Below are 25,259 nucleotides of genomic sequence, written 5' to 3' on the forward strand. Positions count from 1 at the left end.
CATCAGTGCAAATGTATTGATTAAACAAGTAATGATGTCCAAGACTGAGAGGTTCTTGAGTTACATGTTTGGAATGTAAACAGTGACGAGTTGTTGCAAGGTTGAGTGACTTTTACAGCATAAGAGTAAGTAAGGGTGTTGACCAATGAGAAAATATGTCATTTTACTTAAACTTTTCATACTGATGTTACCATTCTGTGCATAATGTTCTGTGTGAGATGGGCAAACTAGAATGAAGAAGAAATGTATATTACTTCTCTTCCAGGTGAAAAACACTGATGGAGCCTTCCTTAAATGTACTGAATCAGTTCAACAGTCTGCCAACATTTACAAGTTGTCATGGCTGGAAATGTCCCCTGAATAGAGCAAGACATATGCAAAAGTAGTCTGCAGGGACTGAACACCACCATGTTTTCTTTACAGCATTCTCATGTTTACCTCTGTGAAGTCAAAAAGCACAGTAAACATTCTCTACCCCACTTTTCCATGCAGACAGTCTTCTTCTGCAGCAACTCTGTGTCTGAGATCTCTGCTGTCAGCCCCATAGAATTAGACTGAATTCATCAAATTTTGAGAGCTCAGAGCACATTACCACCACTAAATCTCCAAAGGAACAAAGAGTTTTGAAAGATAAGTGGACTTTTTTATTGTGATGAATAATAAAAAAAAAACATTTTTCATTGGATAAAACTGATCAGAGAGGTTAAAATCTCTCTCTTTTTACAGAGATGTAAATAATCAATGTGCTATATTTCCTAAATATCATTGTAATGTAAAATGAAATACTTGTTAACTTCCTTCACAAAGCCATTATATATATATATATATATATATATATATATATACCTGTCCAGAGTGTACCCTGCCTCTCACCAGTTAAAATGCTGGGATAGGCTCCAGCTCACCCGCGACCCATAATGGAATAAGCGGTCAAGATAATGGATGGATGGATGGATATATATATATATATATATATATATATATATATGTAATGATGACAATAATTGTGGGCATTATTTTTCAGTTAAAAGTTCTAATGACAAAAATACCCCTATCTCCCCATAGTAAAGAATCCTTAAAAGATTTCCTGGATCCAGGTGGTGATCTGGATCTCCCCCAAAATCTAATTAATCTAATTATTGTTCCTTATTCTATTTGTGAGATTTCCTGAAAATCAAAATCCATCCATAACTTTGGGAGTTACAGACAGACAGACAAACCAACACCGCTGAAAACATAACCTCAGCCTCAGCGGATGTAATAAAACAAATAATTTACTACTTAAATAGATTTATTTCTTGATGCACCAACAATATTATCGGAATCCTAAATACAATCATACAATTCTCAGCAATGATAAAGAAAATCTTCACCATTGTCTTCCTTTCTTTTTACTCTGATTTATTTTTATTATTAATAATAATATAAATAATCAACACAAAATATAACCCCACCTCTAAAACTTTAGTTAATCCTGTACACAGAAGTGATGTAGATCTGAATGTTCAAAAAACATGTCAATGTTAATGTTTGACAATTTCAGCCAGAACAATATTTAGGAGCCTGAAACCCCTGATCTTTTCCACAGCATGGCCAGGCATTCTGACTGTTTTCTAACTTTCCTGCTAAGCTTTTCAACAGGAGCAAAGAAAAATGACTGTCTGAAGATGAAAAAGTACCCAAGCCGACGTCCATGTATTTTATTCTTCAGAAACAAAAATCTTGGAAGAGCAAGAAATCTGTCCACTAGAATATTTCCATGGGAGTAATTTGCATCCATAGAGGTATCTACTAGATCAAAATTGCCTTCTATGTGGAGGTGTTTTAAAAAATGTTAACCTCCAGCACACTGGCAGCAATAAGGGTCAAAGGTAAGATTAACAGAAATGAATTGAAAGGAGAAAAAGGAAGCTATTGGTCTGCTTAGAACAACTAAACCATTCTGATGAACAATGCATGGACTGTTCACTTAGGCATGATCCCAGACTTAATCCTCTTTCACTTCTAATGTGAACCCAAAAGCAGACTAAAGGAAAACATTTCGAATAGGAGTTCATAAAAAAAAATATTGAAAAACATTGCAAAACAAAAACAAACCAAACCCAAAATAATAGAAAGAAATGGATGTAGCTGTGAAAGTTGCAGTTCCATGCTGCTGCACAAAATTCAAGTTTTTACTTTTGGTCTTTCTGCTGATCAACAGTCTGACAAGCACAACAGCACTAAGAGAAAACGTTATTTTTATTTAACTGGGAAGAAAAACTTAAAATTTTTGCTTCGTTAAGTTGAACACATGAGCAACAAAAATTTAAAATACGTATTTGCCTACCACAGCCACAAGGTGGCGACAAATGGATCTATAACATGAAAGTCTCTGTATGTCCAGGAGTGCTCACATTTTACACAAAAGCGGAAGTGACACTGTTACAGTTGGACAAACTTGTGTATACTCATAAATGTATGCAACACAAAAATTCTCCATGTTCAGACATGCTGCTTTTAACAGGTAACAAAACACTGGACCTACTCCTGTGAACACTTTCAGTAACTGGTTACAGTGAACAGATGGCAGCAGGTTTCTAGATATAAATATGAATATTTTAGTGACTACTGACACATACGTATTTTAATCCTTGGCATCCATTAGGTGATTTTTAAAATAAATTATCTTCTGTGTTTCAGTGACAAAAAGCACAGCTGAGCTGCCATATTCTCCAGGTGTCTCCTCAGAGTTCTTTGTCCAGATTTTTCTTTCAAGAATTCATGTCCATCTCCTTGCATGTTGAGACCTAATCCTGTTTCAGTACATTTTCATGACGGCAGCAGTTTAATACCTTTTTTTTTCTCTCTCTCTAAGGCGTGTGCCAGATGCCCTCTTTTCTTCAGGGAGGCCCTCATATTCAAATCACAGCAGCTGGGAAGTGCTTTGGTAAGAGGAAAAGGAGTGGGCAGAAACAGGGGGAGTTTTTAAAGATTTAGTGGGGTGGGGAAATGTGTTTAGTTGGCTGCTGTATAATCTGGCACATGCCCGTAACAGAGAAACCCCAAGGCTCTGAGTCTTTGATCCATTTGAGCAGTGTGAGGCCTGGAGGCTGGGAGGGTTCCTGGTCTTTTGAGACTTTAAGTGGGGATGTGTAGGTAAAAGCAATGGAGGGAGAACGGAGTCGAAGAGGGTGGCTGGAGAGACAGCAGGTTGTCTGCCCACAGGCGGTGATCCTGCAGCAGGGGCCAGCGTATAGGGGGGCACACATGTCACTCCACAAGGCTGACACTATTTCCATTGTTAGTGTCTATGTGGATAGTGGATGCTGCCTGTATTCACAGCCAAGATGTGATTTTATACAGTATGCTCCCACATATGCTGACCCTGGCATTTCGAATTGGCTTGCATTGAGAATTATGCTTGATTAAATTCATTTGCAGGCCAAAGCACAGTCCACATACAAATGAGTCAGTATGCAATGCCAGCTTCCCAGCAACAGTTTACACATTTTTATGCAATATTTCAATCCTGTCACATAACAAATAAAGAAAATGAAAAATACTTTATTTATACCAGAGAAAAAGGAGAACTACAATTTTCAATTCTAATAAGGCCTGCTTTTTAAGTTTGTTACACCTGCACCAAAATCGTTTTACTATTAAAAAACAATCCCGGTTGCATCATATGATACCATCTTTCTGCAATTAAAAATTTTAGTTGTAATTTTCTTTGTTAAAATTAATTGTAATAAATTCTAATATCAAGTCAGCATTTGTAAAAACAGACACTGAAGATTGTATTTACTTGATTTAGCCGTAACTCCCTTAACCTCCTCAGACCCGAGCTTTAGTTTGACTACCTTTTTGCTATTTTGGGTTAGGAGGAACTAATAAATACAATTTTATGATTTATGATTATACATATTTTATTATATTTGATGTAGATATAAATATAATTTTAAATTGAAAAACAAAACAAAAAAATAGTGCAGGAAATTCAGACAAAAATGTGTACACAACTGATAATGTAAAACATTAACATGGAAAAGCCATGAGGTTTGGCTTCCCTGTGGACATTAAAAATATGAAAAATATGAAAATATGCAGGGCAACTTTATAGTTTCGAGAAACAAATTTCTAGTCTTATTAATCAAAATATGCAAGTTTCTTATGGAAATTATTTTTGCTAATGTATATTCTCCAGGCTAAAGAGCAGAGAGACTTATTGTCTTATTGTCAGCACACTGTCCAAAGCAGCATTCATGGTGATATGGGGTCATAACAATGTTGAAGGCAGCATTCATTTTAAATGTGCTTGGGAATTTCATTGCTTGCTTTGAAACACAGTGCCAACAAGAACAGCATGACTCTGAAAAAAAAGAGTGCTAAACTGCCCTGTCTGTAGTCTAGATCTGACGCCCCCTAAAAACATTGGACACACTATAAAACGGGAAAAAAAAGAAAAAAAGAAAAAATATGGCAACAGGTAACATGTTAAATATTATACCAGGCATGAATTAAAATATATTTTTCCTTTAAAACTACTGCAGTTGGTCTCCACAGTTACTAAATGCTGCCAAATGCCTGTTCTAACATTAAACTTTTAATTGGCACCAAATTCAACAGTTGTTGTCTTAATAAATTACATATATGTATATATATATATATATATATATATATTATTTACACATATCACTGTAGTGATATGTCTTATTACCATTTGACATAGTATCAAACATGGGTAAAATAAATGTTGGAGGATCTTTTTTGTCCACATAGTTTTGGTCATAAAGTGGGCATCCTCCAGAAACAAAAGACGCAGCTGTTGTGAGAGTATGTGAGAGTACACAGGGTCAAACTTGGCTTCATCTATACAAAACTTACAGTGCAAACTGTCACACAGAAACAAGAAGTTCCTCTTCAAAGATAAATAAATCATAATGCTTTCACAGGACGGTTAAACGGTTTTAGCGGTGAGCTGGAAATTCCACTGAGAAGGGAAGTGTGACTGCTCCTTTATTATGTGCAGTCTATTGGGCAGCCACTTTATTACTCATGGATCTGCGAAACTCAGGGCTCTCCTGCTGACTGAGTCTTTCCCTGGAGGTTTAATGCTGTCCCAGAGTCAGGAGATGGGACAGAGGCTGTGTTGCAACTGAACACACTGTTGCTGTAGATCGTACTCACAGACAGGGCTCAGGGTAGCAAGAGGAGAGAACGTTCTGAATGAACCCAGTGTGCGCTGTAAGAAGCTGCACTGCAGAACATTTATGTGTTTACAGCTCCTTCTGAATGTATTTGCTCTGCAAATTATGTAAGAATACATACATTTTTGTGTGTTAAAAAGGATAAAATCTAAATGTGCGAGAAATTAAATTCCAATGTAAATATCAGAAAGATGATAGGCATAGATTAACATCAGTTAAACAGCACTGTTTTCAGCTGGCTGTAGCTGCCACATCTGTACTGAATCAAAGAGTCATTTCTCTCACATCTCAAAAACACTTCTTTCCATCTTATTTTTAGTGGGTTTGACACATGCAGAGCTGCAGTTTTATGCATCAGAGTTTTCAGATATTTATTTTGCCAGTTCCCCTTATGTGCAGCCACTGGGGCGTCCTTGAGTTGTTGGAGTTGTTATTTGATTCAGGGGCCAAAGTTGGACAGGGGCACTGGAAAATATCAGGACTGATGGATATTTATTGCCTATTTTAATAAAGTGAGCTGATTTAAGATATTTTCAGAGCAAGCAGCACTTCTGGACAAGCTTTGTGAAAGACAAAATACATCATGGGGTTGTTATGTTGAGAAGTAGAATATTTCTCATCTGTCTTTCCTCTACATATATATGCAGACTAACACATGCTGCATATACAAAGCTCAGGTGGTCGCTTATACTGAGAGAAAGACAAAGACTTGCAATGCAGTAATTGTTTTCATTTAGGAATTGGTGCAAGATCAACACCCTGTGGTAAGATGGAGAATGACTGCAGTTTTTTTTTTATTCTGAGGCATTATGGAAATACAGTATGCTAGTTAACACAACTAAGTAAGAAAACTGTTTTATTTCAATGTCTTTCTGCAGTTCCTTTCCCTAATGAAACATAGTATAAGTATTTGGGGAAAATATATAGTTTTTATATAATATTAAGAGACACAGTTATTAATCACAAAGCTTCTTATTAGGACTACCAGTAAACTGACTTCTAGCTAAAGGGAAAGAGAATGGCACAAAAATTAGCAGCAAGATGCAATGATAAGAGTCTAAGCTGTATGAGAACATATTAATCGCTACCATTCGTTAACCATGGTGAGCATTTGAAAACATATTACATGCGCAAATTTCTACACTACTTGCAAAAGAAATTAAATCACAGTAGTCTGATTTCTTCATTATACAGTTGAACATGACCTCCCAAAAAAATAAATAAATAAACATCTTTTTGAAAGAATTATGTAAATAATCCCTAATAAGTGGCTAAAGCTATCAATTTTTCAACTCTTTCATCTGCAAAGTGGCTCTGCCCACCAATCTGCAAAAAAATACAATGCAGGAAGAAGAAGAAAAAAAGTGATCTTTTCTCAGCTTTATCTTTAAAATACATTTCAGTCTAGCATTTCTCATCACATGATCCTCCCTATTGATAAGCGAGAACATGGTCACATTATACCTGTTTACCAGATCAAAAAGTTTACACCCTCAAACTTGGTAAAAACTATCTCTTTAACAATTCCTTCTGACTGAGCCAGATTACCTGTCTGAGCAGATTTGTTTGTTTGAGGTATTCATTGTATACATGTAAATCTGATTATAAGCGGTTTATGTCAAATAACGTTAATACTTGTCACATTTTTTTTTTTCTTCTTAATTCCAGGTAATGATATTATAACGGCCTTAGTGGTAAACGTTGCACAGATTTTCATATTTCTTGAATGTTGTAAGTAGCCTATAATATGGTGATGCTGACCATTTTGGAAGTTTGGGAACCAAAAGCTACCCATCGATCAATGTGACCTCGACTTGCTTTGTCTTTTTCAGAGTTACTTGCGAGCTTGGATAAATAGATCGATTCAAAACACCGATTCTGGTTTTTATTTTTGTTAAAATCTCATCGAATGGACCGTCTAGCATCTTTTGCAAGTGAGTATTATTAGTATAATATTCACATACATGTAACCACTGCAGCTTTACCGTAAATACACTAATCTTTTCTGCATTTTCTCTTTCGTTGGCCGTCTCAGCCCCACAAAGCTAGCTTTGTTTGGCTAATTTAAGCGATAGCGTGTAGCATCTACGCTATAGCGAGCAGAACTAACTGTTTAAAAACATTTGGAGATGTGATGTAAAAAAAAAATATATATATATATATAGTGTAGTGTATTTTTTGTACTTCCAAACTTTAGTTTGTGCGATAGAAACCCATAGCTAAAGCTATGTTAATTCAAGGAGCATTAGCCAAGATAGCTTTAACATTTACAACCAAATAAGTATATTTATTTTAAAGCTGGAGTCGGAGTCTCTAAAACACCAAAGCAGCCCTTCTAATGGATTGCTTTATAAACAATATCATTTCCGCTACACTTTATTTTCTTATTATGCTTCCTAGTTTGTGAGTAAACCTGACTATGTATTATTAATTTCAGATGATCCCTCTGATAAACCACCATGCAGAGGTTGTTCATCGCATCTAACTGAACCGTACATCAAGTGTGCAGAATGTGGACCTTCTTCTTTTTTACTTTGCCTCCAGGTCGGTAGATGTCAGATAAAACATACTATTAGAGCTCTTGTTTATTTTCAGACTACGATGTTCGTATTAAAAGTGTAGACACTTAACAGAAAAAAAGATCTACTGTTTGTTTACATTTAGACAATGTAATGAGAGTTTCCCCAGAAATACATGTAGTATATTAGCTAATACAGTATGTGTGAAATACAAGAAAATGCTGAGAAACATTTACAGTGATATACTTGTGTGTTACAGTTTGTTTGTTTGTTTGTTTGTTTTTTCAAATGTCAGGTTTTGTGAAATCAAGTATGCTAGTGAAGATATATCTTATTATCCATCAAATGTAGTGTCCGATTAAATAAAGGCCTTTTTCAGACTACCAGCCCAAATCTGTTTGAGTACAATTTGTTAGATCCAAATTGTATTCATATTGATTTTTAGAAAATCTGAACATCCAGAGCCTAATTTGTAAATTAGATTCAAACCACTTCTGTAAGTGGTTTAAAATCACATTACATCAGATCTCAACAGCTGTGCCTCAATACAATGTTAAATCTAGCATGACAGCTGTGCTGGGAAAATTAAATGCTGATATATGCAGATGGTATTGAGAATAATAACAACAGCAATCCCTAAATTATTTGACTTCTGCCACTTTGTGTGAACTTATTTGTGGAGGTAAAAGTGAAGGGAGCCTACTGTTGGAAAGCTGCATTATGAGCATATTGGAAATAAATCAAATTTTCCTTCAGTTAGAATAATGACCAAATGTAAGAAATAAACCAAAGTGTTTATTTTAGATATACCATTTTTTCCCCTGAAATAAGACACGTTATCCAACAACTGGGACCAAAATGTCCAATCTGATCATTTAACAAATAAATCATGTTTTTGCCTGCAAAATCTCACCTTAATCACATTTTGTTCCAGTGTTTCACCAGAGGTTTTGAATACAAGAAACATCAGAGTGACCACAAATATGAAATCATGGTGAGTAAAATTTTGTGCTGTTCTCTTGTTGTTGCACAAAAAGACTTATCATCACGTATCTTTATGCATTCACCTCCACAGACATCAGACTTCCCAGTGCTGGAGCCTGGATGGACCGCACAAGAGGAGATGGCGTTGCTGGAGGCAGTTATGGACTGTGGGTTTGGGAACTGGTGAGGGGTTTTTAATTTGGCTTACGTTTCCTGAATGTTCTCAAAACATTACTTGTTTTGTTTTTCCTTTCCCACACTCACTGTTGTCACTATTCAAGGTTTTTAGCGTGTGTCTCTGACACAATCTCAGTTGGTAGCTTGAGAGTTGAAACTCTGCATCACAGGGTTCACAATGCTCCTGTTTGCTTGTAAATGAAATATCAATTGTAAGTCTAGGCTTTAACGTAACCCATGAAGTTTCACTCATGCCACAATAGTCAAACTGGTTGCAGTTTATGATGATTTGCAATGAATTATGTGTTTGGGGCAGTGATAATTTTGCTACTCAAGTAGGGCAAAACAACAGTGTTTAATATATTTACAGATCAAATCCTACTCTCTTTTCTAACATATTGCATCCATTTATTTTCCTTACATTTTCCTCAGGCAGGATGTGGCATACCAGATGCGCACCAAAACAAAGGAAGAATGCGAGAGCCACTACATGAAGAATTTTATTAATAACCCACTCTTCTCCTCTACTTTGCTCGGCCTGCGGAAAACAAAAGACTCTCGCTTTGCAGAAGGAGCTATTCCTTTTAAACGTATGTACCCACATTCTGTGTTACACATCTTCCTCTCTCGTGCACAGCATCATTACTTTTAATATCAGTAAGTTCTGTCAGTAACTCTTTGCTATATATGATTTAATACAATCTGTGTGCATAGTGCATTAAACCAGCCATAAGGGCATTTATGATCAAAGCCAAATGTTTTAGCTCCGAGCTGGTTTTTATTTTATGTTTCTATTTGTGTCAGAGGCTGAACGAATGCTGACGATCCTGCCTAGTTTCCCCCCTGGTTGATTTTAAACATCTTTTTTAACAATGTTTCTGAAAGCTTTTAATAAAGGGTCTCTAATGATAGTGATACAGATGATCCTGAAGGGAGATTTTTATTAAAAAAAAATAATAATAACTGAAATTAAATGTGGCATGAAGGCTTCAGGTCTGAGAGTTTGGACCAAAACAGATGGACAAGTTTCCATCTGCTGCAATCTTTGTGTCCATTCAGCAATCAAAATCATCACACCTTTGACTGCAAATCTTTTAAGCTCAAGTCAAGGCGTTTTATTTTTCAGTGTGTCATATTTTATCCGTGCATGTATTCTTGTGATGCTACAGCCTCTGATGATCCCCCTCGGCCCACATTTGACTCTGTGCTATCTCGAGACATGGCAGGATACATGCCGGCTAGAGCAGACTTCATGGAGGTGAGTGGGTACATTCATCCTCTTGTTTAATTATGTGTCCTAATATTGTATGAATCAACTAAACTTCCACTAAAGGGCTCATCATTGTTTTTAAAAACAGGTCTGTTGCCTTTTGATGCTGTCTCCTTTTCTCATTAATGTCTCAAAATTGAGCGGCTTCATGTAAACTTTGATTAAACTGGCAGGTGATGAAAATCCTTTTTCATCTCTCTGTTAGGAGTTTGACAACTATGCAGAATGGGATTTGAAAGACATTGATTTTGTGGACGATGATTCAGACATCCTTCGTGGTAAGTGAAATTTTTAATGGATGATAATTGTTTTTTGGTTGTCTAATAGATAACAGTGGTAACTACAGTGCTTCTTTTGCAGCACTGAAACTTGCGGTTGTTGATATATATCATTCAAGATTAAAAGAAAGACAAAGAAGAAAGAAGTAAGTCCTTTTTTTGTTATATTAAGTGATTTTAAATATATTTAGCATATTGCAGTAACCCCAGTCTGTCAACAGATGGCATCATAAGCTTCTGTATTGACCTTCTAGCTCCCCAATTCCCACAGATGCTTTTAAACCTTTTAGATTGGATAATTTAATTTAATTTAATACCTAATTAAAATGTACAACGAAAACCATTTTAAATCCCTGTGCTGATTTATTTGTAACATCTAATGTGAATTTGAATTGTTATTTCATCAAAGGATAACACATAAGTCCTTCGGTGAGACTGGGATTGTTTTAGAGGCAGCAGCTGGTTGGTTGGTTTTGGGGGTGTTTTTTTTCGTCTGTTTCAAGCACTATACAGTCATTCAGGTTGAACATACAAGCTCTGGGAGCTTCTATTCAAACCTTGAATATTTTTGAGAATGAGGAAACAGTGTGTGTCCCTCTGTGAACAGCTTGCATGCCAGAATGTTTGACATTTTGCTCAGTTTTTGGCTGGCAAAGGGAATGTTTTCCCTGCAGCAGGAAAGTGTTTTGAAATCCATAAAATTCTTATGTCTTACATTTTACATAGAGCAGTGTCATTACTCGTCGTGTTTCTCTGCTCTGTTTATTTCTTCTAACTTGTAGCTTCTTAAGATTAGATTATACTTGCCATTCTTGCTCATTTAAATGTTTTCATCACAGAATAACTGGCACATGTTATTACCATGCACATCCTAACCTTTCTAACCCGTTCCACTCTCTGCAGTGGAGTGTTTGTAAAATGAGAAGAGCTTAAGAAAAAGGTATGAGAGCAGACTTGTGTCTACAAGCATCCATTTGGCCATTTAAAACATATGGTATGATTCTTGCAAATGCCACAAACACAAGGAACAATAAATTAAAAGTGTGTATGAATAATTAAGTCCACTTACACCTGTTATTAAGGTGACTCCACCACATCTCAGATAATGTTGTAAATTACATTGATGTCACAGTTTGACCATGACCAATGCATAGAGCATTTTTGCCTTTAAAGAGGCTTAACAAAGTCCAGGCAACAGTCTTGTTTTATAAGTTTTACCGTCAATGTTAGTAAAAAGGTAAGTTATGTCTAAAAAAAAATCTAAATGATCACACAGTTGAATCTGTGAAACAACTCAAAGAAAAACTTGTTGCATGAGTTTAAGTTGAAGCTCAATGAACGGAATAAAATGACAGCCGAGGGTACATGTTACCCCGATGTTATGAATAAAGATTTAAGAAACAGCCCTTGCTGTCACTAAATCAGCTTTAATGAGTTTGTGCTCCCTGTCTATGGTGGAATGGCATGTCTGGCTGGGCAGGCATTTTCCAGCTACAAAGTCCTGTCGCTCCTGTTTTATCTTTGCTAACTCATCAGAGACTCTTCCAGGTTCAGACCATGCGCTCTGCTGCTGAACTCAGAGCTTACATTTAAGAGGATCTGCAAGTCTTTAGAAGCCCTGCTTTCAGTAACCTTAAAACAGGCCTTAGAACGTTTAAATATTCCTGACCTTCACTTGCAGATATATTTAAATATTATTGCTTTGTAAGAGTAATGTTAGCTTCACAACTTACAGTTCTGTGTCAGCTTAAACGTTCTTTAGTGTGTGTGTGTGTGTGTGTGTGTGTGTGTGTGTGCGCTTCTTGGTCATGAAAGTTTAAGAGCAACACCTTCCCCTTAATGGTCTGGATCTAAGAAATGCATGCATCAGGGAACGGGGCAGGGCTATTGTGACCAATGAGAGAGGCACAGGGGGTGATTAAGATCAATGTTGTATTCAATAAGGTGGTACATATAACCCATGTTGATGCATGTCATTTAAACATATGCACTACTGTATGATAAATTTATCAATCTAATACCGAGCAACTTGATTGTGAAAGGATCCAGAAATACTGTTTCAAAGCCTTTTCCTTTAAATATCAAACACAGATGCTGAACAGTTTTCAACTGTATTAAGACAGAAATTTGGAGTTTAGTTGCTACACCTTCCTGAAATTATTACAATAGCACTGCAAAAAAAATTTGTAACACTGTTGATTCATCACAAATAATTTCAGAGTTTTATTCCTGCCATCTGATAATGTTGGAGGATGAATCATAGTTTGTGCTACGATACTCAGGAAAATGTTATTTTTAACTAGTCATGAGAATATGGTGGACAGAGTTATAGAAACAAATGTAAGTGTAATAAAGTGCAACACCACCATGAGCCATAGCCATAAAAATGACCACGCAGTTGGTATTTAATTGATTTTCAACTAATCTTAATAGACTGCAATAGCCTCCATTATCTGATTAGAAATTATACATTTAAATGTTCTTCCCTTTCAGGATCATACGAGACCATGGATTGATCAACCTGAGAAAATTCCAGAGTAAGTCACCTCCTGAAACTCACATACCCTCCCTTCTGGCAGTATTCATAGCAGCTTGGAGGGGGGGAGGCATCTGATACATAGCAGTCAAATTGCTGCAGAGTGTTTCTATGGTTCCACACAAACAACTTTGCTGTAATAACCAACGTTAACCTCTGTGACCCGTGGGTTTGCTCGAGTGTGGCAACTGGCAGAGCTTGGTTTATGGTCAGGGCCATGAATAGTGTATTGAGAAAGGGGGGGCAGTCTCCATTTGATGAGCTTTGCTATCATAATAACTGAAATGTGAGGACTTGCTTTATTTATCCACCTGTTACAGGTTGGATTTCAGCAAGCTCTTTAATATAATTTTTTGCATCTTGTGGGTTTTTCATTAAATAGCAAGGGATGGTTTGAAAGAATTCATCCAATTATAGCATCTCGTAACTACGTCCGCCTGCTCAGCCCGCTGTGACACCACCACGTGAAGCTGTCTGTGGTTTAGGAGTCAAAGAGTTCTCCTCTCATGTTTTATTTATGTTTCCTTCAGCCTCCAGTTAGCCCTCCTCCCCTTTTCCCTCCTCGCCCTTATCTCTCCAGTCTTTCAAGACAAAAGGGGAATGTCAGAGTAGCTGTAGAGCTGCAGACTGGTTGTCATGGAGACTGACAAAGGATGTGTGTGTTCTTGCGTATGTCACATGCAATAATGGAAGCAGTATCAGAGCCCAGGAGGCTCACAGTATCATGTCTCAGAGCTGCTGGAGGCAGAATGACCAGGTGATTCAGGTTGTTTCTGTTAGCTGGTATGTATCCACATGCAGTTTCAGCACTGACGTCTCTTTGGAGATACAAACAACATTGATTTTTGTGTCCACTGCCGTTGTTAAGAGCATGACTTCATGTGTTCAGCCTGAAATGGCAGCTGCTAGTTAGCGCGCTCATGTTTAGAGTGTGATGAAAGAACTTGACCGACACACGGGCACACACACACACACACACAGCAGCTCTTCTCTCAGGCTTTAACACTTGTCTGTTACTCAGCAACATGGACGAACACAACAAGCATCAGAGTGTGTATGCTTGTTAAGTGAGTTAAGTGTGGTAAATACACATTACCAGAGCGTTGCCGTGACAATCACAGTGGCAGAGATATTGTAACAATTTGTTTTATTTAACCAAATTTTAAATCAGGAAAGGAACAAAAATTTTACAGCAAAAGTAAACTGAGATTTTATGACTTAGAATTTTAACTGTGATCTCTGCCCAGTTTGGTTATTGGATAACTTAAAAAACAAATGATTATAGACCCTGACAAAACAAGAAAAAAAAAAACAATGGAAGAACCACAACTTAATTTATTTTGTGCGGGAAAAAAGTTTAATTACCTTCATGGAGTGACAACTCTTTTTTTGGTGGGAGGGGCACATTTCCTGCTAATCAGCAATATGCAACAAGTCATTAAGCCCTCCAAGCTAGTGCTTTATTTATTGCCGCCATAAATATTTAGACATGTGAAGATATTTTAGTTAGAAATGTACATCAGAAGATGTTTTCATATCTTTTCTTCTCAACAAGTTAAATTATATGTCCTGAACTCCAGAAACTACTCACTAAAACCATTCGACACATATTCTTGCACAAAATGTGTGTATGAAGTTGCGATCCATGTTTTAGATGTTGCCTGCTTCAACACACGCGGCTCAAATGAAAGGATTATTTACAAGCTTTTGTAGATCCAGTCATGGGTCCCCCAGACCTGGAATGGAAAGTTTAATCTACAAACAACAAACCAGACAGCCTGTATCTGTAGCTGTAGGTTTTACATGTTTTGGATACTGTCATGGTAAGATGAAGGAGAAGATGTCATGTAGTATTGCATTTTTGTTGGAATAAAATGGGCAGTCCATCCGCTCCTCCTGAGACACTTAGGAAACCTACTGTGATCTATTGGGAATGTCATGTTTCTGCTTATTCCCTACTTTTGACCTCAAGGTCAGGGAAGATTGCAGCATTTTTTAGTTTAATGGGTAACTTCCAGCTGGTGGCTTAAGGTTGTGTTTGATTTCCTCAAGCAGACTGATAATAATGTGCTTGGTAATCAATATTTTCTAATGCCATCTTCCTCTGACATTCTCAATAAACTAAGATGGGTGGAGAAAATTATCTCCAGGCACATCAAGCAGTACCTATAATAGCAAAGTCAAGCTCAAAATGTCATGAAAACATGCTCTTATCTGTATTGAATGTGGTTGCAATCAGCATTAAATGAACTGCTGCAATCCTCAATCACATAACATGATTCATTTAAATACCTCACTCCCATCTAATTTTAATTTTGCACTCTAAAAGTAAAACTTATAGATATTCTTGCAAATGGCATATCTGAGTGTAAAATGTACATTCAAATGAACTACTATGTGTTATTTATTTTTCCACCTACAGATGATTTTACAGAGCGTGTTTGTTTTGATGTTTGGATTTTCTAGTGTGTAAAGTTACCTGCCGTGTTGAGAGCCTAGTTGTTTGGATGAAAAGGACAGATCCATACCAGCCTACTTAGTTGCTACAGGAAATAAAATTTCTTCATCCATCAGCCTTGATCTTATCAGCGCATCCACAGAGAGCCTGTCATAACAGATCCAGTGACAGATGCAAACAGGAAAGGTTTTATTCTGATATCTCTGCAAAGAAGGTTTAAAATGTATAGAGCAGTACACAGACATTCCAGAGTTTGATAAACCTCCTAAAGGGTTTTGATTTCCAGCAGTCAGTTACACCAAGTGTAAATTCAGATTCAGTGAAGATTTTAGTGGCAAACTACACCAAACAAACCAGTCCAACTGCTCTGAGGGGCTGGAACTTTTTCCTCTTCCTGAGTTAGATTTTCTTGTTTCTGCTGCTCACTCATTTCCCTCATTTTTCTGTTAGTGCTGGAACGATGCTACCCAAAGGAGGTGCAGGAGCTGTATGACATCATGAGAAGATTTGCTAGAGTGGTTGGACCGATTGAACATGACAAATTCATTGAAAGTCATGCATGTAAGTATTTGGCCACCTACATAAGCCTGGTCTGCATGGAGACTGCATGCAGTATTAAAAAAAAAAAAAAAAATGGACAATCTTAACAGTGTACCGTTAACATTATTAGCTGGTTGTGCCCCAAAAGGAGGTTTTTGTTGTAAATTGACATGATTATTTTCTAGTCTACTAGTATGTTTGCATGGATGGATGTCTGAACTAATATGAAATGTCTTTTTAAGGTAGTTCTGTTTCTTGTCTGAGTCTTGCTAAAGTTCCTTTCATTCAGATGTAGTAGGAGTGCCCCACTGTACAGTGAGATGGCATGCCTGCAATAGGAGGAAGGGTGAAACACTGCAGTATTGCTGTATTCCTATACAGTGTATAGTGTGGCATTTTTTAAACAGATTTAGACCTTTTGTATAAGACACTGTCATGTTAGGAACATTTTCTCATTACATTAAACTAAAGAAGTATATAGTTGGAGTTAATAATCAAATTAAGCGAAATGAAGTGCCCTCATCTAGTCACATTATGTAAACATATGTATGCCTTGATTATACCTACTGAAGTTCTACAGCATCTTATAGAACCCACTACTGTTTACAATGCACACTTTATGCTCCAGAGTTACCAGCTCCACTTATTATGAGTAGTGTTACATTTGTTTTATTGATCAGGCTGCTTATTGTTGTCATAAGATCTTTGTGTGTGTGTGTGCAATGAAAGTGTGAAAAAAAAATTTAAAAACTAAAAATGTCTTAAAAATCTAGGTGCAAGATGATCACTATCAAGAAACAGTCTTACCATCTGTGAAACATTTAATACTGTGACCATTACGCAGACTCTGTAACATGTAAACATGAATATTTTGGAATATAATGTTGTTATTCAGGCACAAGTCGGCATTAATTCAGCTGTGGTGGCTGTCATACTTTCTCTTTACATTTCAGACAGAGCAGTGATGTGGAATTAAGGCACCATTAGCTTAGCAGATGTTGCACATCTGAAAGGAGTGGAAGTTTTTGAAACTTGACTGCCAGAATGACCATCAGTTTTCTAAATGATGTTATTTCATTTGCAGTTCTCCAAATTTATAGTTAACTATTTCACAGATGGTTTATGAAGATAAGTGTCCTGTGTATAACTTCTACACTCTAGTTGATGTACTAATAAAAAAAACAAAAAAAAAACAAAAGGTAACGTTTCAGTTAGCAAATTATGTATGAACTGGTAGATTTTTTTTTCTTCTTTTTGGCTGTTTAGCTGTTTCAGAGTGTCAGGATCAGCATTTTCCACCCATTTCCAATCATTGTGCTGAGACAGTTTTACAGTCTATGAAATGCTAGTCCACACTAGTAATCCATAGACATAATAGCCAGAATAGGTTGACTGTTCTCACCAGAAAAGGAAACATGTAAAAAAAAAAGATTGATCTTTGAGTTTTATGAATCGATATTGGAATAATTACATTTTAATAGATTTAAATTGATTAAGTTTTTTTAACCCAGCTCTACTTATAAAAAAGTTTGTTTTTTTTATTGTGTTGTATGAAGCCTTGAGCTGCAGCAGTGAGAGTTCACGACTGTTCGGGGAAGCGCAGATTTGCGTTTAACTACCATCTTCTCTTTGTCTTTGCAGTGGAGTTTGAGTTGAGGAGAGAGATCCGCAGGCTGCAGGAGTACAGGAAAGCAGGGATCAAATCTTTCTGCAGTGAGTCAAGTTTGACCTTTTCTCTTCTTGCCTTAGCAATACTTCCTTTCAAAGCTGCATGAATAAGCAAGAGGACGTGGGTAAATTCAGGCTTTATTTTTTTTGAATGGTTTTATGTGCTGCTGCAGCAAAACAGCGATAATAAGATGCTTTAAACCATGTCTGGATCTCCGCCTAAACTGTGGGACATTAAAAAGTAATTTTCATTTCCTGGAATTTTATTAAAGAAAAATAGTTTCGACATTAATTCAGACCATTTCCTCCTCACATCATATCAGGTGCCAAGGTGTATGAGCGGGTGAAGCGGATGCGTGAAGACGAACGCAGGAAGAGGACCATGCTTTGTGACGTGCTGCAGTACATCCAGGATGGCAGAGCCTGTCAGCAGTGGCTCAGCAAACAGGCTGCAATGTGAGGCTCCAAACTTCACGTGTTGCTCAGCACATAATAGACAGGTTGAAGTTGAGACACTGACCTCTGTCTTGCTGAGATGAATTCAACAGACGTTTGTATTACTGTGTATCTCATTTCCACCTCAGACTGCTGCTTTTAAAGTTGCCTGTAGCTGCTGTAGTTTTGTTTTTATTTAAGGCATTTTCTTTGAATGTTATCCAAGTTCCACCTTAGAAGGGGGGGGGGGGGGGAGCTTAAATGTGATGATTCATCTTTTTTGGATGACATTCTGGAGAGAAAATAGTCAACAAAGCTCAGAGATGCTGTGTGTAAGTGGGACGTGCAAGCGTGTGTGTATAAACAAGGCAGTGGAGATAATAACACTTTTCTCTCTGATTGCAGTGATGCTGGCGTCACTCCAGCTGTCACAACAATCACAGTGTCAGGTACGACGCTTCTCCACGCCTCTCCCTCTGTGCTCCATCCTCTCAGTCATCTTGGCATGGCCTCAGGCACAGTCGCATCAGGGCTGACAGTCTTTCATAAATACTTGAAAAATAGGCTCATAAATGCATATTTACCTTCTTGTTTTTCACTTTAAAGCTGGCTGCCTTTCCCTCACTTTCATCAAATGGGATATACACTACCATGTTTTATTTTATTCATATAATGGCTAGTTAGCACCTTGTAAATGGACTGCCTGCTATCTAAACCAACATTATTAAATTTTTGCTGCACAGCTACAGGTAGACGCAGCGCCCCTCCTCTCAACTTGACCGGACTTCCGGGAACAGAGAAGCTCAACGACAGGGAGAAGGAGGTACAGCCATCATTCACTATGTTTCACATGATTGTTTTCTGATGCGCCTGTCAGGCGACCTCCCTGACATCACAAATTTTTTAAATCTAATGCAGCAGCTGCACCACGACGAAGGTGCACTTGTCTCTAAAGGTTTTCTGCTTTACACTGCTTTAGTGTTTTAGACCCCCCCTACAAAAATGTTGATGCCAAGTCAATTTAAATAATAAAGTAAGCAAAAACACACCATCGTTATGTACAGACATTCCCTGTTCAGTTGTACCCATCATGGAGAATGGAGCATAACAATGCAAACAAAGTCAAAGCAAAAATTTTAACGTTTTAGTCTGGTTAGCTTGTCATGTAGTAGTTCTTAAAGACTTTCTTATTGACCCTCCCAAGCAGTCACTCGCAAATTTATTTTCCTATACATATTTACATTTTCCTATATTTCTATGATAATCATGACATTAAAAGACTGAAATACTGTGTAAATATGTTAAACGTACTTATGATAATAGGATTTGATATCAGAGGATGCATAAAACTATTATTCAATACAGATTGGTTTATGTATAAATTTTATGGGCGTTGTCAAATGGGCGATTTCTGTTCTGTTAATATAGGCAATTTGTAATTTTGTTGCACTGACAAAGTTCTATTCTAATTGTAGTAATGTAGCTTTGATATTGTAAATGTTTTGGCTGAGCATGTTCTTAAATCATGCACATGAGCAAGTCTCATGGGACCACTCTCACCCACCTTCCCAGCAGCCCCTGAGCATGCCAATTACTCATGGAGAATTAACTGACTACCAACAGGTGTCACTTCACATGTGGGAAGCACATAATGCTGCTGGTACAATTCAGGAATATGGCTTTACAAGCTGCGAGCACTCTGACTGTGTATATAGCAACCATGACCACTGTGTGCCAAAGTCTTACAATAATGGTGCAAATTTTCTCAAGAGAAGAAACACTAAAATGTTTGCATATGGTCGAAAGTGTGTTTGATGGTCGAATTTAACCGTTTTCGCTTTGTTTTTTTTGGAAAATCCCACCTCTGAAAATCATTTGAAAAAGTCGTTTACACAAACGTGCAAAAGCAGTAAGTGCTCCAGAAAAATGTGAGACATTTATCGAGCCACGCAGCTGCTACACTTTCCTCATAAATACGAACCAGTGTGTCTTTAGCTCATCTTTTTTATTGTTTGTTGTTCAAAGAACACAAATCAACAACGTCTGTCCTTGAGGGCTTTTGTGTTTTTACTTAGTTGCCTTCATAAAAATAAACTTAAGCAGGCTGAATCAGGCGGCACCAATAACATGACGAGTGCTTGTTCAGCTGTAGCACACTGAGGTCTTAACAAGATGTCATGCAGGTTTTAAAAGCCTATCTGAGCTTTGTGTGTTGTGTGTAGCTGTGTCAGGTGGTGCGGCTGGTGCCGGGGGCTTACCTGGAATATAAGCAAGCCTTAATCAACGAGTGCAGGCGGCAGGGTGGGCTGCGGCTGGCCCAGGCTCGAGCCCTCATCAAGATCGATGTCAACAAGACCCGAAAGATCTACGATTTCCTCATCAAAGAGGGCTACATCACGAAGGCGTAGGAGCGTCCAAGTTCAGCACAACGGGATAGGTTGTGGTCAGTTGTGCTTTTTAATGTAATCTTGTAACATTTGTCAGTGTTTTGTAAGAAGTTCAAGTTGTTGCTGCTTTTTAAAAGTGTTTGAACATGTTTATAGTCATGTTGTGTCTCTTTTTTTGAACTGTAAAATGATTCTGTATTACTTTGTATGATTTGTGTGGTTCTGTCAGAAAAAGAGGAGCTTATATTAAACTGAGGATGTATTTCTCCTGCCATAAATGTTAATGAAAAATATTTTGGACATTATTTATTTTAACTTGTTCAAACAAAAAGTTGTATATATATTTCATGGACTTCATTAGTAACATTTATTTCCTTTTTATCATCTGAGATATTGTTTAAAGTGAATTAAATCAGAGAGGCGAGGTACACACTGGGTGAGTCCTTAGTCAAGTTGAAATAATTAATTATTCATGTTAGAGAACTTCTGAGCCATATAGGAAAGTAACTTACAGTATCTCACAAAAGTGAGTACACCCTTCACATTTTCATATTTTAGTATATCTTTTCATTGGACAACACTATAGAAATTAAACTTGACATACATAATATCAAAGTTTAGTTTCTATAGTTTGATATTCTGTATGTCATAGTTTCATTTCTAGTGTTGTCCCATGAAAAGATTTACTAAAATATTTGCAAAAATGTGAGGGGTGTAATTACTTCTGTGAGATACTGTATATGTAGAATCAAAATTGACCAAATGTTTCAAGTTCCTATTGAATTCAAACTTTGATGTTTCAGCTTTTTTTAAATGTGGTAAAGTCTGACACCTAACTGCATATATATATTTAGAGCAAAGTTGAGCTGTAAAATTGTGGTTGAAGCCCAACACTTACAGGCAGATCTGGAGATGCTCATATTAATGTAATTGAGAAACTAAGCAAAAAAAAAAAAAAAAATTAGATTTTGGTTCTCCTTACTTTTTAACCTGTATAACATTTTTGTATTTACAAAATTATAATAACCTCCACTGAATGACAACTACATGGTTTAAAATTCTGTCTGTTGTATCCCTGTGTAGAGATAAAATCCAGCTTGAGTACTGCTGAGTTAACCTGAATGTTGCCCATCTGTGACACAGATAATCAGAGGCATATTGATTATTTCTGTCTCTGTTTGTTGTGTGATGTGGAAAAACTGTGAAGAATGTAACGGAGGCAGGCAGGAGGCCAGCGGCCTCCGACAGGCTTATCAGAGCAGAGCGCAGCCGGCGCATCAACCTCAGCTAACAGGCTGATTATAGCGGCAGATTCAGCCTTTGATGATAACAGCGGAACGACTGAGGAGCCTGCTGAGCTGAAATGCAAAAATCAGAGCTACATTTGAAAAGAAATGAAGGAGAAGAATTTAGAGTTTTTTTTACACTTCTACATATGTCTTATCAAATCACCGCTCCAGAATAAACATGCTGCAGAATGAAATTGTTCCTTTCACAAGATACATTTTTCTTCATGTCACACTTTGTGTTTTTTCTTAAAACTGTGTTCCAGACAGCCATAAAAACTGGATCTCTCTTCATTCTCTTTGTAAAGCTGTAATTTTCACAGCTGCAAACATGGAAGGTTTCTGGACTTAAAAAGAGACGAGTTTAGAGGAACGTCACAAGGGTGTCCACACTGAAGGAGAAATGGACCCTTTTTTCTGAGAATAAAGTCAGCACATTTTCACAGAAGTAAACAATTCTATCTTTGTGATTATACAGTATTTGCCAGCAAACTGCACAGAAAAGATAAACAATAAAGGTCAAAGCACCATGCATCTTGAGAAGGTCCATTGTGGACATTAAGGCATGTGCAGGAGCACTTGAAAAAAATTTTCCCCACTGGTTTGGCTGCTGTAAAAAACCTAATCATGGTCACTTCTGTGCGGAACAGTGACGAAATATGTATGATGTTCTACTCCGTTTCTTCATACAGATATATATCTGGTTACTGTGTCCTTAAAGATCTATTTTTTATTCATCGATATGCAACATGTTTCCCAAATTCAGTGAGCTTTCTTAGGGGGCCATTTGCAAACTTAGAAAGATCTCCATGAGTCTTCACTGGCGGTTCTCAACTGCATCTTAGCAACAAACTGAAAACAACTTGTGCTATCTTGTGCAGCTTACGCCTGCTCTGTGGACATTAGTTATATCAAAATACACAGTTTGGCTGCTTAAAGATGCTATATATACTTTAAAGAAAAGTACTGTTCTAATCTAGTTTTTCTCAGATTCTTCCTTCCCGTTTTGCTTCCCTTAGTTGAGCGGTCTCAGATGTGGAGGTCATTTCTGGGGCAAATTGAGCTGGCTTCACTAGTCTGGACAGCTTTATTTCTTCCTCTAAGAATGTGTGTCTCACATTTGCTAAAGGGAGGGCTTGAAGACTGCACTGTCAGATGACAGAAGACCATTTTCAGGAAAAGGATCACAAGTCCACTGAGTGTACTGAAATAAAAGTCCAGACATAATCAGGCTTTTCTTTATTTATTTTTTGCGCAGCATTAATTAGTTATTAATTCCCTGTGCAGAATCTGTTTAAAACTAAAAGTCCTCCAACCTGTGTAGCAGCTCAGCCTCCTCTTCATCACTGTAGAATCTGTGCTGAAGTGGTAGGGAGGCAGCAGATGGAGCAGATGTCAGTGTCAACACCCTGCATGTGTGCTGAGATGCAGCATTTCTCAAGCCACCCACGCACTGTCTTCTCAGACTGCCTCCTGCTCATCTCAGACTTCTTGGTAAGGTAAAGTGATAGAGGCTTGCTTTAGGAGGAAAACTAATAGAATAAACATCACACATCATGAGGGAGGGTCAGTACATCCAAAAACACGATTAGTTTTTTAATTCACATTTCACATGAGAGATGGATAACGAAGGCTGGGACAAGCTACCATGATTTTATGCACAAGACAGCCATTTAAACTTTTGAGTTGTGTTGATAAGGTTACCCTCACTTCTTGAGTTAAACATTTGGGGTATTCTAGTTAACTTTCCCACTAATAACACAGAAATTCCAAGTTTAAAAGGAATACCATCATCCTAAATTGCTGCCTATATGTCTCATTGAAATATCAGCATCTCACTTATAAATATCCTTTTAAACAGTGATGAGTTGTTTGCAACCAAGCCAGCTCATCTGAGAGCAGCTGATTAATTTCTTTCAATCGTTATTAAATAATTTTATTTATTTATATTTTGTATGCACAATAAAAGAGTAGCCTCACAGCTTGAAACAGCCAAAAGCTCTTGCACATACAGTATCATGCAAGCAATGAGGTGTGATAACAGTCCAGGATCAAACCATCAGGGGGTTGGTGTGCAACAGAAGCAGTCTGTAGACAGACTCAAAAAGTTATGGATTTTGATAAAATTTTCAAGAAAACTCAGAAATGGCATAAGGAACATGTGATTTGGGGGGTGGTTTGAATCACCATCTGGATCCTAGAATTCTTTTTAAAGAATTCTTTAATATGAGGAAATGATGATATTTTGCCATAAGAGTTTCTAACTCAAAAATTGATGCCCACAATCATTGGCAAAAAAAAAAACTAACAAATAAATACAGTGGCTTGGCAGAGGTCTGTGCTCTCTGAGTGTTCTTTTTATTTTATTTTATTTTATTTATTTTGATAAATTTATCCAAATTATTTGAATCTCTGAATTATAAAAAATGATAATTCACACTGAGATCAGCAGGATTCATGAAGTGTTTAATGTTTTTAAATGTTACAGCATTGACATTTTTTATTATTCTGCATCTTTGTGGTTTTTTTTTTTTTTTGTTTTTTTTTTGTTTGTTTGCTTTTTTTTTTTTTTTGAGGAGTGAAAGTAAGCTACTTTGTTTTTGGAAATGAAAAAAAAAAACCACAAACTGTGCAGAGAGATTGATCGATTGGTTCTAAGGCTTATCTTCTGCTGGTGTCTCATTGATTTTTAACTTTGCTGCTATTCAAGGGAAAGGGGAGAAAGATGTGCATCTTTGCTCTGTGTTGTTCTAGGGCTTTTTAAAGGGCATACACATACATGCACACTGTTTGTACCAATATCTCTGTGAGGACCCCAGCCCCATCGTAGCTAAATGCATTTGCTCTTACCAAGACTCTAACCTAAATTGGTTCCTTACAAAGACACACACACACACACACACACACACACACACACACACACACACACACACACACACACACACTCTTCCCCATCTCTGGCCATTATAGCTGGCTACTGATTAACACAGAGGTGAACCTATCAACACAATAGGTTACCATGGTAACCAGGTCTCTGTCACCCTGGAGTCTGAAAGGAGGAGAGGAGGGGCAGCTCAGTGGAGACGCACATACACATTCACCCTGTTGCTCATGCTCATCTGTTGGGCAGAGGAGTCGTGACTAACCAGAGCAGCAAAGTCTGCCGTACTCCCCCACTACCCCTAGCCTATCTGTGTGTGTGTGTGTGTGTGTGTTTCTCCTTAGTGAGACAAAAAGAAGCAAGCCATCCAGAGCTTATAAAGATAATATAATTGGAATGGGATGAGATGTTTCCATTGTTCCAGTGGAAACAAGATGTGTGCGACACTGCAGAGGTATTAAGGTCCTGTTCCATCTGCACAGCAGCAAATGTGTGTTTGATGTCAGAGCAGTTCTGATCAGAGTAACATGGAGGTGGCATGCTGTGCTCAGCCACCTCGCTTAGATCCCATGTCTATTTACCACCATCACAGCTGGAACAGAGGAAAGGGGGGGCTGTGTGATCAGCAACAACTTTATTTAGACCTCCCCA

General features: G+C 37.4%; 1 protein-coding gene across 1 annotated transcript; it reads left to right on the forward strand.

Moving 5' to 3' along the window:
- The first annotated feature begins 7,008 nt into the window (after nt 1-7,008).
- Nucleotides 7,009-20,734, forward strand: tada2a (transcriptional adaptor 2A). The gene is made up of 15 exons (XM_041995891.1): nt 7,009-7,123; nt 7,627-7,733; nt 8,643-8,702; nt 8,784-8,875; nt 9,302-9,459; nt 10,039-10,127; nt 10,345-10,417; nt 10,500-10,563; nt 12,911-12,954; nt 15,862-15,972; nt 17,593-17,664; nt 17,943-18,075; nt 18,460-18,503; nt 18,798-18,877; nt 20,277-20,734. The coding sequence occupies exons 1-15, from the start codon at nt 7,099-7,101 to the stop codon at nt 20,460-20,462; spliced, it is 1,338 nt and encodes a 445-aa protein (XP_041851825.1). The 5' UTR covers nt 7,009-7,098; the 3' UTR covers nt 20,463-20,734.
- Nucleotides 20,735-25,259: the final 4,525 nt, after the last annotated feature.

The sequence above is a fragment of the Melanotaenia boesemani genome, chromosome 9, assembly GCF_017639745.1.
Source record: "Melanotaenia boesemani isolate fMelBoe1 chromosome 9, fMelBoe1.pri, whole genome shotgun sequence".
Lineage (NCBI taxonomy): Eukaryota > Metazoa > Chordata > Actinopteri > Atheriniformes > Melanotaeniidae > Melanotaenia > Melanotaenia boesemani.